This window comes from Pterocles gutturalis, unplaced genomic scaffold (assembly GCF_000699245.1).
Source record: "Pterocles gutturalis isolate BGI_N339 unplaced genomic scaffold, ASM69924v1 scaffold9811, whole genome shotgun sequence".
NCBI classification, from domain to species: Eukaryota; Metazoa; Chordata; class Aves; order Pterocliformes; family Pteroclidae; genus Pterocles; species Pterocles gutturalis.
In genome coordinates this window covers 25,900-38,191 of record NW_010105464.1, presented here as the reverse complement: position 1 = coordinate 38,191, position 12,292 = coordinate 25,900, and the positions used below count along the sequence as shown (strand labels likewise).

The 12,292-nt window shown below is 37.3% G+C and overlaps 1 protein-coding gene across 1 annotated transcript in view; it reads left to right on the top strand.

Annotated features, from left to right (window-relative positions):
- Positions 1–327: 327 nt before the first annotated feature.
- Positions 328–12,292, top strand: part of FAM73A (family with sequence similarity 73, member A) — a 33,117-nt gene continuing 21,152 nt past the window's right edge. The window contains exons 1-6 of the mRNA XM_010087412.1: positions 328–426; positions 4,655–4,832; positions 5,384–5,520; positions 5,783–5,909; positions 6,395–6,528; positions 7,281–7,404. Coding sequence (XP_010085714.1) covers positions 328–426; positions 4,655–4,832; positions 5,384–5,520; positions 5,783–5,909; positions 6,395–6,528; positions 7,281–7,404 — 799 coding nt within the window. The remainder of the gene's footprint in view (positions 427–4,654; positions 4,833–5,383; positions 5,521–5,782; positions 5,910–6,394; positions 6,529–7,280; positions 7,405–12,292) is intronic.

The following is a 12,292-nucleotide window of genomic DNA, read 5'->3' as shown; positions in this document are numbered from 1 at the left end:
GGCGAGCTGCCGGCTGGGGAATAAGCAGACTGGGTGCTCTCTGCATCCTGGTTATACACACACAGGTCTGCACGGAGCACCTGGAAGGAATGGGGCCTCGGCTGAACCAGCAAAGTTGCTGTCTACTCATTAAGCACAAGTCTTTATTTGGAAAGATCAATCAAACAAGTCACGTACCTGTTATGTAAGGGGTCCGAGCTAGTGGAAGAAAGCTGTCCTGGGCTTCTGTTGCCTGATGTATCCTTCCTTTGACAGAGTATTCCAGAGACCATCTGTGGCTGTTTTCAAGATAGTTCCACTTAATGAGGTTATGGGAGAGAAGGAGCCATGTCAGAAGAAGCTGTTACTGAGGCGCGATTCTCGCTGAAGACTGTAGCTTTGCGGGTATTTCATCTTCCCCTTTCTTGGTATTATTCTCTTAACCAGGTAATACATACATTATCTGAGCATTGTCACTTATGATATATGTTTAGAAGTTTAATTGTAATGTTGTACTCACTCCTCTGAGTTTAATATTAACTAAATTTCTAGAAATATCTTTAGTTCATTTAGAACACTGAACTAAAATAAGCAGGGGTTTTTTTGTCTTTTTCTGATGATAAATGCTTAGTGTATTATCATACATATGACTGAAGAGGTTGTTTTATCTGCAATGTCTATATGTCTTGATTTTGCAACAGCCCAGTGATTTTCATCAAATCAAAAAATCCTTATCTTTTTTTTTTTTTGTAAATTTTTTGAGGCATTTAAAAGCTAAACATTTTCTAGATTGTCACTCGCTAAACAAATCTGAATGGTAATTCATTAATGCCAGTCAAAAATCCTGTTTGATTAACTAAGTGGCACATGACTAAAACAAGGCAGCTATTCTTTAAAAAGGGGCGGTTTTTTAAACCTGTTCGGTGCTTTTTGCTGGTTTTATTTGTTTGTTTTACTTGTGGAAAGCATTTCCTTTTATAGATGGCCCTGGAGTGATTTTTTTTTTTTTTCATCGATATTATAGGCTAGTTTTCACTATATAAATGGCAACATGAGTAGCAGTCACTCAAATCTGGGCGAAGAGTACCTTAGTTTTCAGGTTGACAAAAGCTGGAAGTATTGTGAAGCTGACACTCCTTGTATGCATAGAATCATGAGATTTGTCCCTAGAGCACCTTCATGTCAAAGACAGGGAGGAGGAACTGTAATTGTGTTGTAGAGATCAGAGAAGCCTGTGGTAGAGGGAAATAAGTCATAATTACTTGTGAAGATAGTAAGGCTTCAGTTGTATCCTTCAGAGAATAAATTTCTTGAGGTGTGAGACATATTCTGATGCTATAATACACAAGAGGAAATAAACGTGTTTCTAGTTGGCTGCACAAATATGGTTCAGTAGTTTTTTCCATTCTCTCTATGCTGAATCATTGATAACTAAGAGAAAAAAAAAATGTTTGTAGTTAGGAATGCCAATAATATATTTTTTTCAAAAAAAGGTATTAGCAGGTCCTAATAAAGTTCTGCTTTTAAACCCATGTCTTTGATATGACTATTATTTTTATTGAATTAGATGCTTATAAACAATACCTATGACATTTTTCATATTTGTATGTAAATGCCTTTCAAAGTGTTACTCCCTGTAAAACCAGAACGAGATCATCTCAGTCTTAGCTGCATCTAACACTTTTTTTTTGTGTATTTATAATACTTCTAAATTCTTCCTGGAAGATCACTGATTTCTTTTTTATCTTGCTGTGTATGTACATTCTTTTTAAATACTACGTGCAACTCCATTATGTGCAACTATTAACTTTCCCTTCCTCAGAGTTTTTCATTTTACTGTTAATTTATTTCTTATAGTACTTGTAGGCACAGGCAAGATTTAAAAAAAAATCCAGTTACAGTTCTTTAAAACATTGAAGCTCACAGAATTAAATGCTAGAACTAAAGTTTCAATCTCAGTTATTTGGTTACTGACTTTTTTTTGTTAAATATAACGGTCTTTTGTAGACACACGTTTGTGCTGTGTTTCAGGGATTTCCTTTTCCTCACAGAGCACAGTGCTAGGGTTTTGGCCTCGGTCATGGTACAGTATCACTAAGGACAGAGTTCTCAAGTCAAAGGTGTTTGACTTGTTGATTGCAAACTCAGTGGTGAGTAAAGCTTTCAATGCTTCTTTAAAATACACACATCTGATAGTATTAACCAATTGCGCAGCAACCAGGGACTGCCAGAGTGCAGTGGAACCCTGTGTGGCCAGCTCTCTTTTGTATGAGGAAACATGTTACGGAAACATCGTATTAGCCCCAAGGACTTCAGGTCGGCTTTTCTCCCAGCAGTTTGTTTCTCAAGCAGCATAGGTCTCCTAAAGATTGTGGATATAGACTCTAGTTTCCACTTAAGCAGCTGGTTTTTTCCTTGTATATCTTGTCATTTGGAACTTTATAAACTTTGTTAATGGTTTTTAATTCCAGTTGGTTGTATTTGTGATTCTTATTTGCTAATTTAAAAATTTGCAAACCTATGACTGATTTATGGTCAAAATAAGACATTACAATAAAAAACCCCAGGTTTACATAGAGAAATATGTTTAAACACATGTTCTTCCCAATTTGAAACAGCATGCAGATGTTAGCTTTTGGATCCTCCACTCTTTCACAGTGCAAGAAGATAGTCTAGTTGTGAAGGATGAGTTTCTTCTCAGTATTTTTTTGCTGCTAGAGACTTTATGGAAGCCCAGTATCGTCCTGCCATTAAAATACTTAGATCCCCATAGTTCATGGGTTTGCAATACACCTTATAGTCCTTGGTGCTGCAATATGTCTCAGTGCAGCCACTCACTTTGTCCCACCGGCCGCTTTATAAACTCTCTCACCTACTGGCCATCACAAACTTTAAGAAGCAGTTAGTCTGTGTCCTGAATGAGAGTTGGTTATTTCTCGGGCTATGTGAGAGCAGCATCTCTTATCTCCTTCAGACAAGCTGTAGCTTAGCTTGAACACACCAAAAGGAGGGTAGGAGGAAAGGTGGGAGTTAAGGAGTGTATCATAGAATCATAGCATGGTTTGGGTTGGAAGGGACCTTAACCATCGATTTCCAACCCCCCTGCCATGGGCAGGGACACCTCCCACTAGACCAAAGGCTCAAAGCCTTGTCCAGCCTTGTGTTGAACACCTCCAGGGATGGGGCGTCTCTGGGCAACCTGTTCCATTGCCTCGCTACCCTCACAGGAAAAAATTTCTTCCTGGTATCTGATCTAAGTCTACCCTCTCTCATCTTAAAGCTCTTCCCCCTCATCCCATCACTGCGTTCCCTGGTCAAGAGTGCCTCCACATCTCTCCTGTAGCCCCCTTTGGTACTGGAAGGTGCTGTTAGGTCTCCCTGGAGCCTTCTTTTCTCGCAGCTGAAAAACCCCAACTCTCTCAGCGTGTCCTCATATGGGAGGTGCTCCAGCCCTCTGACCATCTTTGTGGCTCTCCTCTGGACCTGCTCCAACAGCTCTGTGTCTTTCTTATGTTGGGGGCCCCAGAGCTGGATGCAGTGCTGCCGGTGGGATCTCATGAGAGCAGAGCAGAGGGGGAGAATCACCTCCCTTGACCTGCTGGTCACTCTTCTTTTGATGCAGCCCAGGACATGGTTGGCTTTCTGGGCTGCATGCACACATTGCCAGGCCGTGTTGACCTTCTCATCAACCAACACCCCCAAGTCCTTCTCCACAGGGCTGCTCTCAATCCATTCTCCTCCCAGCCTGTATTTGTGCTTGGGATTGCCTCGACCCGCATGCAGGACCTTGCACTTGGCCTTGTTGAACTTCGTGAAGTTTGCACGGAGACGACCTCTCCAGCCTGTCAAGGTCCCTCTGGATGGCATCCCTTCCCTCCAGCATATTGACCACACAACTCAGCTTGGTGTTGTTGGTGAACTTGCTGAGGGTGCACTCGATCCACTGTCCATGTTCCAGCAAAGATGGAACAGCACTGGTCCCATGACCAAGCCCTGAGGAACGCCACTTGTCACTGGTCTCAACTTGGACATTAAGCCATTGACCACAGTCTTTGAGTGTGACCATGCAGCCGGTTTCTTGTCCACTGAGTAGTCTTTTCATCAAGTCCATGTCTCTGTAATTTAGAGACAAGGCTGTTGTGTGGAACAGTGTTGAATGCTTTGCACAAGTCCAGGTAGATTATGTCAGTTGCTCTTCCCTTATCCATCAGCACTGTGACACCATCATAGAAGGCCACCAGATTTGTCAGGCATGATTTGCCCTTGTTGTCTGTCACCAATCACCTCCTTATTTTCAATGTACCTTTACATAGTATCCAGGAGGATCCGCTCCATGATCTTGCCAGGCACAGAGGTGAGACTGTTCCTTGGATCTTCCTTATTTCCCTTCTTAAAAATGGGGGTTATGTTTCCCCTTTTCCAGTCAGTCGGAACTTCACCAGACTGCCATGACTTCTCAAATATGACGGATAGTGGCTTAGCAGCTTCGTCCACCAGTTCCCTCAGGACCTGTGGATACATCTGATCAGGTGCCATGGGCTTGTGCACCTGCGGGTTCCTGATGTGATCTAAAACTTGATCTTCTCCTACAGCGAGTGGTTCTTCATTCTCCCATTCCCTGCCTTTGCCTTCTGCGACTTATATTTCCAATGGAATCACACTCTCTTATTTTCAGATAAAGCTTTCCCCTGGGTTAAAGAAGCTTTTCACAGTAACAGCAGTGAGTGCAATATCTGTTATTTTTCTGGCCCGTCATTTTAAAAGAAGACGTGGAAAGAAAACCAAGAAAGTGCCACCATGGGAAGCCAGTCATCTAGTATTAGAATGTACCAAAGCAGCTGCATCAGAAAAAGGTACATGAAGGAACCCCCAATTTTTTTTGTTTGTGTCTTGGAGGAGAAGAAAAGAGGTGTGAGGGGATGGGTGTGCATAACAGTGTGTAGTAGTAAAACAAACTGTTCTCCTTTAATGCTGAGTGGGTTTGAATTGTAGAAGTAGAAATTGTGCAAATTAGGAACATAGTTACAGTGTTTTATAAATAACCTGATCTTGTTCTCAAGGCTGAAGTATTAATCATTAATTTGAATTAAAACTTCTTTATGAATAGTGTATTAACAATGACATTTGCTGTTCTTGTGAACATATCTCAATACTAAGAAAAGCAAATTTAAATTTTTATAGAATGGGAAAATAATTAGGCTCAAATGTATGGTTATTGTTATAGATATTAACTGCTCTTAATTTGTAGTTTCTCTTATGTAACTGTAAACAAAAGAATAATTGTTGGTTTTGCTTCTAAACTGAATTCTGTTGAGAAGAGTAAATGCAGTTCTTCATAGATGTTGCTAACAAAAGATACAATGTTTTGAGTTTGCAGCAACTTTAAAATCGGTGCATCTCTTAGGTTCTAGTTGTTCCAGCAGTCGGCAAAACTTGACTCTTTCTCTGAGCTCTGCCAAGGAAAAAGGTTCTCAGTCTTGTATCTATGCAAATGGAGGACTTTTCAGTAAATACTCCGGTTCAGTTCAAAGTCTGGCCTCGGTGAGTAGAATTGTTTTAAGGCTCTTGAATGTCTGTTAACTTGCACTGCATATGCACCTAATGGTTTCACTGAGCTGAAACAACTTTCCTGAACAAGCTGCACACATGGCTAGAGATGCTGAGAAGGCCATTGTACTTACTATGTAGTAAAAATAGTTTCTAGATGGATAACTTGGATGTAATGTACTCTGGCAGGAATGTAGTTTTAAGGATACTCTGTATAGCAACAGTTTAAAATTGGTTGTTGTTTTTTTTTTTTAAGGTTCAGAGTGCCACCTCTTGTCACAGTTGTGCTTGTGCCAATTCTAATTCCTGGGACAAAGCAGATGAAGATGATATTAAGCTTGTCAATATTCCAGTGACCACACCTGAAAATTTGTATTTGATGGGTAAGTTATAATAAGAATATTCAGTATCTACCAATAATGAATGTAAGTAATTTCTTGTGTTTATGGCAAAATGACACTTACACAATATTATTGTGGTGTTTTTTCACGGTGTGCTGTGGGCATGTGTCTAAGAACGTTTCTATAAAATAATAGAACCTTACTTGTTCTAGAGTTAATTTTTAAAAATCCGTTTTTTTTAATTTCTGTATTTGTAGTAGTAAGCCATAGAAATATTTAAAAAGTAAATAGGAAAGAGTACACTGAACATCATTGCTTTAGTCATATTGTGAACTCCATCTTCTTAAAAAGGCAGATAACTACTTTTTTTTTTTTTTTTTTTAGGCTAGGACTTGCTATTCTTGTTAAAACTTACGTCTCTGCTATAATCATGCTTATTAGCTGCATAGTTTCCTGTGACTCTAAAATGGGAATAAATAGGGAAGTTGTGTATTTGATGGAATGGAGGTATTCCTGGTCTCTCCTAGGTATGGAGCTTTTCGAAGAAGCACTGCATCGATGGGAGCAGGCATTAACTTTCCGTAACAGGCAAGTTGAAGAAGCCAGTTGTGGTTCCATTAAGCTGGGAGCAGGAGATGCAATTGCAGAAGAAAGTGTAGAAGTGAGTATATTCAATCTATAATCTGCTGTTGATGCCTTGACAATTCATTGCATTTTGCTACCTGAGTCTTTTCAACTTCTAATTCAATTAGCAAAACCAGAATGTACTCAAATTTCCTATTTAGTGGCGTTGTATTTAAAGGACATCTAACTTTGTTTCTTTTGATTTTTTTTGGTTGATTATTTGGAGGGGAAATTAGCTTCGTTTGTTTTTTGGCAATTGCTTTTGCATCAGTGTTTACTTCTGGATGATATTATCAAGCTTTCAAGCATACTAGTTCTCTGCACAAAATCTCTTGGGTCATCTCTTTTATGATTATGTGAGAGGATGTCTGCTTAGCAAAGATAAAGATCTTGGGAAAGAGATGATGGATTTATGAATATTCACAAATAATGTGCTTAAATTTTATTTATAGTCCTTTGTTCTTATAAACTAAATGCTGAAAATATTTTGAAATAAACATACATCTGTATGGCTTTCCCTATTTCTAGTGCAGTGACCCTCACAGATAATTTTAAAATGTTTTTAAATTTGGATCTTATTTTTATTACACTAAATAAAATATGTGTGTGTTTAGAAAAGCATGTATATTTTGAATGTTGAAGTATTCATCTGACAGTGTCCTTGTGCAGTTTGTAGGAAATTAATGTGTCACAGTTTGCTCTTTGAAGGCTTAATATGCTTAGATTTTACAAAGGAATCTTACAGACTCTAAACAAAGAGAAAATCTTCTGAAATGTATCTTGTTGCAGGATATCATTAGTGCTGAATTCATTCATAAGCTTGAATCCCTTCTTCAAAGAGCTTATCGTCTTCAGGAGGAGTTTGAGGCTACCCTTGGGGCCTCTGATCCTGCTTGTCTAGCTAATGATATTGGTGAGTACTCCTATTTTCCTGCTTGTGATAATGACTCTTGCAGAGGGGAAGTCACTGAAATGTCCACTGAGGAGAACTATATTTATCAGTAAATAAAGAGAAAAAAAATCGTTTTTTTCATTATGTGATGTTTGATGTAGCACATGTCTTTTGGGAAGAATGGACTGAATGGAATTTTTTTTCCTTGTGGCTGGTCAGTATACTTGAGAATTTTCATAATACTTGTCCACTTTTCTAAAGTTTATGTTGACTCATATTTAAATATTTATGCAGTAAGGATATATGACCCTTTTTGTAGCATAGGTGTATTAGATTGCTTCAAAAGAAGTTTTATGTGTTTTTCTGAACTGTCAAACTGTGTATACATGTACTTTTTTTGGGGGGGGAGTCTGTCATAATTTGTTTTACAAAAAACCAAAACCAAACCAGAAAGACAGTCTGAAACAGATATCTGTTACCAAAGCTCTTATCCCTGGTGATTGAAAGTTGTCACAGTTATGAGTGACTAAAACCAGGATGTTAAAATGTCAGATATAATGAGTAGTTGCTGCCAGACATGCTGATTAAGTACAGATAGTTCGATTATTTTTATTTAAAGAATTGATTTAAGATGTTCTTAAAGGCTGATGCTATTATGCTCTTTCGTAAGTCAAGATCAAGCATCTGATCTCAAATAACCATCAGACTTTAAAGGCAGAACATGTTCTGGGATTAGTTTTAGTCAGTAGTCTTGTTTGTTAGCCTTCAGCTTGACTGGCACGAGGTGGCAGTGCTGTCATCTCTTAGCCCTCGTGTTATCCTGCAACTGCTAAATAGAGCTCTGAGTAAGGTGGGAATTAAATTTAGGTCAGAGTTTGCTGTCTGCAATATCTGTGTACACCTGTTAATGTAATTCTTAAAGTAGAAAAGTGTTTGCATATTTATTTTAGTGTCTGAAACCATAAGCCCTAAAAAAAGTTGCATTGTATATCCATTATTAAATTACTAGTTTATTTGTAATTTCTGTCTTCAGGCAAAAATTAATAAAATGGTATTCAAAGAACTCCGTGTGATGTTCAATGTGTTTAGTTATTGTTTTGCTTGGTTACCATGGAAGTATTTTAAATTGATATTTTATTTAGATTCTTGGTAATCAACAATGTTCTGAGAATTAAATTTCTTTCAAATATTCTTTATAGAAATAATTTCTCATCTCTTGAGTAGATGTCTGTTGCTTTATTGTGAATTTTATTTGTGCTCGCCCAGATGAGTGAGGAAAACAAGTAGTGAAGTAGTTTAGTGAGTACTCTTTTCACTGTTCAGGATTTAGGGCTTTTACATCATCTGATGATGATCTGATATGAATCTTTGTTTATACTTCTGTCCACTGTTAAGGGAAAGCTTTGCTTTCTATGGAAGATGTTTGGTCAGATGTTTGATCTAATTTTATTAACTACGTAGTTGATGATAAAATAGTTTGTAGAGCTGGAAGCTGATTAAAAAATGATCATTTAGGTCATTAAGTATTGAATTAATGAAAAGGAAAGGTTAGTAACACTGATCTGAATTATCTGTTTAGATGATTACAGTCTAACAAGTAACTTTTGAATTCAGGCAGGTATGGATTGTATATATAGGTGAGAGATTTTAAAAGAAAAATAATAAAGAAACACTCTTGGAATGCGTTAGGAAAATTATGCGTCACAGTCGGTGTAAGTTATCAGCACAGTGCTGTAGAAAAAAGACCATTGCTAAACTTTGGCTATGTGGAAAGGACAGCATCAGTACTGAGGCATATATACAATCTTTTTTTAAATGGGTTTAGAATACTGTGTCCAGTTCATATTTCAGAAGATATGGAAATACTAGACAACTCAAAACAAGCCATAAAAATGATCCATGTTTTGGAAAAACAAGCTAATATGTGGTTTAAGTTGCATATGTCCAGCTACTTATTGAAGAAAATACGGAGAGGTGACTGACTTGTTCTGAATAGCTGCTTACACATGGAAAAGGTATGTGGTGCTTAGGGATCTGCAGACCTTGTCAAAGCCATAACTAGGTCCATTTCTGGTTGTTCAAGTGAAACAGCTTAAGTTCTGAAGTAAGTTGCCTGTGAAGCATGTTGAGGGTATTTCAGTGTTTGAGACAACAATTTTTATTTTTTTTTACTGCTGTTTTTATTCCTCTTTGAGAGGAAGGGGTGGACTTGAGGGTAAATTGTCACTGTGGTCTTTTTGGCATTTAAGTTTCCCCTTACTACTGCTATTTTTCCTTGTCTTGTGGGCCTTGGAATGAACAAGAAAAAGCCTATGTTGTGCTTGATGGGTTCTTAGCACTTGCAGCTTGTTAGAATGCTTATAACCAGATCTTATGCTTCAGGGTTTCAACTGTTGACCCACAACAGTAATCAGAAAGTGGTTTACTTTGTTTTTTCTCTGATACACATCATGGTTAAAGATAGGTTGTGGATTTTTCTTCCATTTTCTCCACCTGAAACACTTGTGATTAGCTACAGCTGGCGACAGGCCTCTGTCAGTTGGACAAATGCTGTCAAGTGTTATCAAAAGACTTGATGCATAAATGTCTGACCAGCACTACTTATTTAGAAATCCTGGGTTATAATGAGCTCCAAAATCTTCTGTCAAACTTCTTGGGCTCCTGAAACCACTCTCTGCCCTACTTGTCTACTAGTCGCAGGTGTTGCTCCTTCCCAAAACGTTTAAATGTTGTTCTTCCCAGGTCATCATTTCACTCTACCTAATGAAATTAAGATGTTAGTGTTGCCATTGATCGAACATACCACAGGCTTGCCTTTTGTTTTGTGATCCAACTTGCTCGTTGAAGTTGGTTGACATGATAACCAATTTGCCAACCAGCTCTGAGAAGCAGCCCTCTGGAGTAGACCGTGGTGACATGCTACCTGGGAGAGTCAGCAGTGAGGTGCCTGGGGCCCCGTTGGAATACAATACCTTGTCAACTGCGACCACAGTGGCCTGAAGTGCTTCTCTTCTGACTGCTGTGACAAGTAAAAGGTGACTTGTCAGAGCAGGCAATCAGCTCTTGAAGGGGTTGCATGCTGTAGTCTAATTGCCTGTTGTTTGATTCTTGTTGTGTAAGCTAACACACCTAAGTGCTTTTTTTTTCCCCACTTATATGTACATTAAATATTTTTCTCTTTCAGATATTTCTAAATATTCAGGTTTTTTTCTCCCCATGGGTAGAATTGTGTTAATAGTAGTAATAATAATAATCATAACAATTTTCAACTGTATAAGCTATTGTTAAGTTATAAACAATTAATACAGCCCTGGAAAAGACTTGCATTTTAAATAGGTGGAATAACAGAAAGCAATTATATTAATTGTTGTTGCATTCTCCAGTGGACTTACAGAATTATCTCATAAATCAGCTAGCTAAAGTAGGATTTCTATAGCAGAAATATTTCTGGACATGAAATGAAAACAAATACATAGGGCTAAACTACTGTTGTTTTTATGCTGATCCTCTTAGGACTCTGAAACAACGTGGGAAGCCTAGAAACAGGCTTTCCTGAGGCAGGCATAAACTGCACTTAATCAGGAAGGAGCAAATTGACAGAAAACTGAAACAAAATATTAATCTTGTTATTTCTGAGTGGTGAATGTGAGGGGGTACAGGGTTAAAAGCTTCTAATACTTCTGTAGTCTGTCCTTAAAGAAAGTTTTCTTTTTCTCTCTTTTTTTTCTTTTTTTTCTTTTTTCTGTTTAGATCTTTGCTAGCAGATTGAAATGTTAGTCGAGCTAACTTGTGAGGAATGCAAAGAGTTAGGAGGGAAACAATAGCTTTACTTATGGGAAGAATTGCAGGTCAGAGGGGAAAATTCTCAAAGTGTAGTGTTCCTTGTCAGTACTGAATTTGTAATAGTTCATATTATTATTTTGATTTCTACTGTAAAAAGGAATGCTGGCACTCAAACTAATGGTGACTTCTGTACACTGTCCCTTAAACTTTTTTATAATAGTATTAAAATGTATGTATTGATTACATTTTAATTTTTGAAATGTTTGCTTTTTATTTTATATTAATTATACCATTTAAAACAAGCGAATCGTTTGAGTGACTGCAGTAAAAAATCTCTCACAAAGGTCTGTGTTGTTGGAAGGTTTGTTTCTTTTTTTAATTTTCTTCTCACACTCAAAGATATGCCTGGCATTTTGGAGAGAGTGAGCACAGCCTTTAACCTAGTGACAAAAGTCTGTGGAGAACATATTTACGTATTAGAAACCTTTTCTCTAGCTGCTCTTAAAACAAACAGAAAAATCTTTGCATACTCAGTTCTGCTGTTGAAAGCTCATTTTTACATATTTTATTAACACATACTTCTATAATGTTTTACTGTCCATGGATGAATATCTACGGCCTGTATTTTCCTTCCTGCCTCTAAAATGTTAATGGAAAAATTTTAGTTTGAGAGTATTATTTTTTATTTGGTCAAGCACAAAAAATGTTTCTAATACTCAGGTTCCAATGAGGAGGTGAGCAATTTGTCATAATTCATTTAAGTCTGTTCTAGTAGTACATACTATAAAATAATTTCAAAGTAGTGTAACTTTTTCTGACAGCTTGAAAACTTTTGCTTACTTTGTGTTCCTTGAAGATAAATTTACATTAAATGATTTCTTCGTTTCTTGGAGAAGTACAAAACCTTTTTCTAGTCACTGAAACAGAATTGAAATTGAAACAAAAGAAAACAATAGCTTTTTCTTTTTTAAGTGTGGAAATATATTCAGTCCAGGAAATGCTCTTATAAAGGAAAGAAAACAATATTATTAAGTCTGAGTAAAAGCCCTGAAAAGTTATTCAAATCCTATTTAAAAAAAAGTTAATGCATATTTTGAACATAATTTAGCTGTTACAGTTTGTGGAC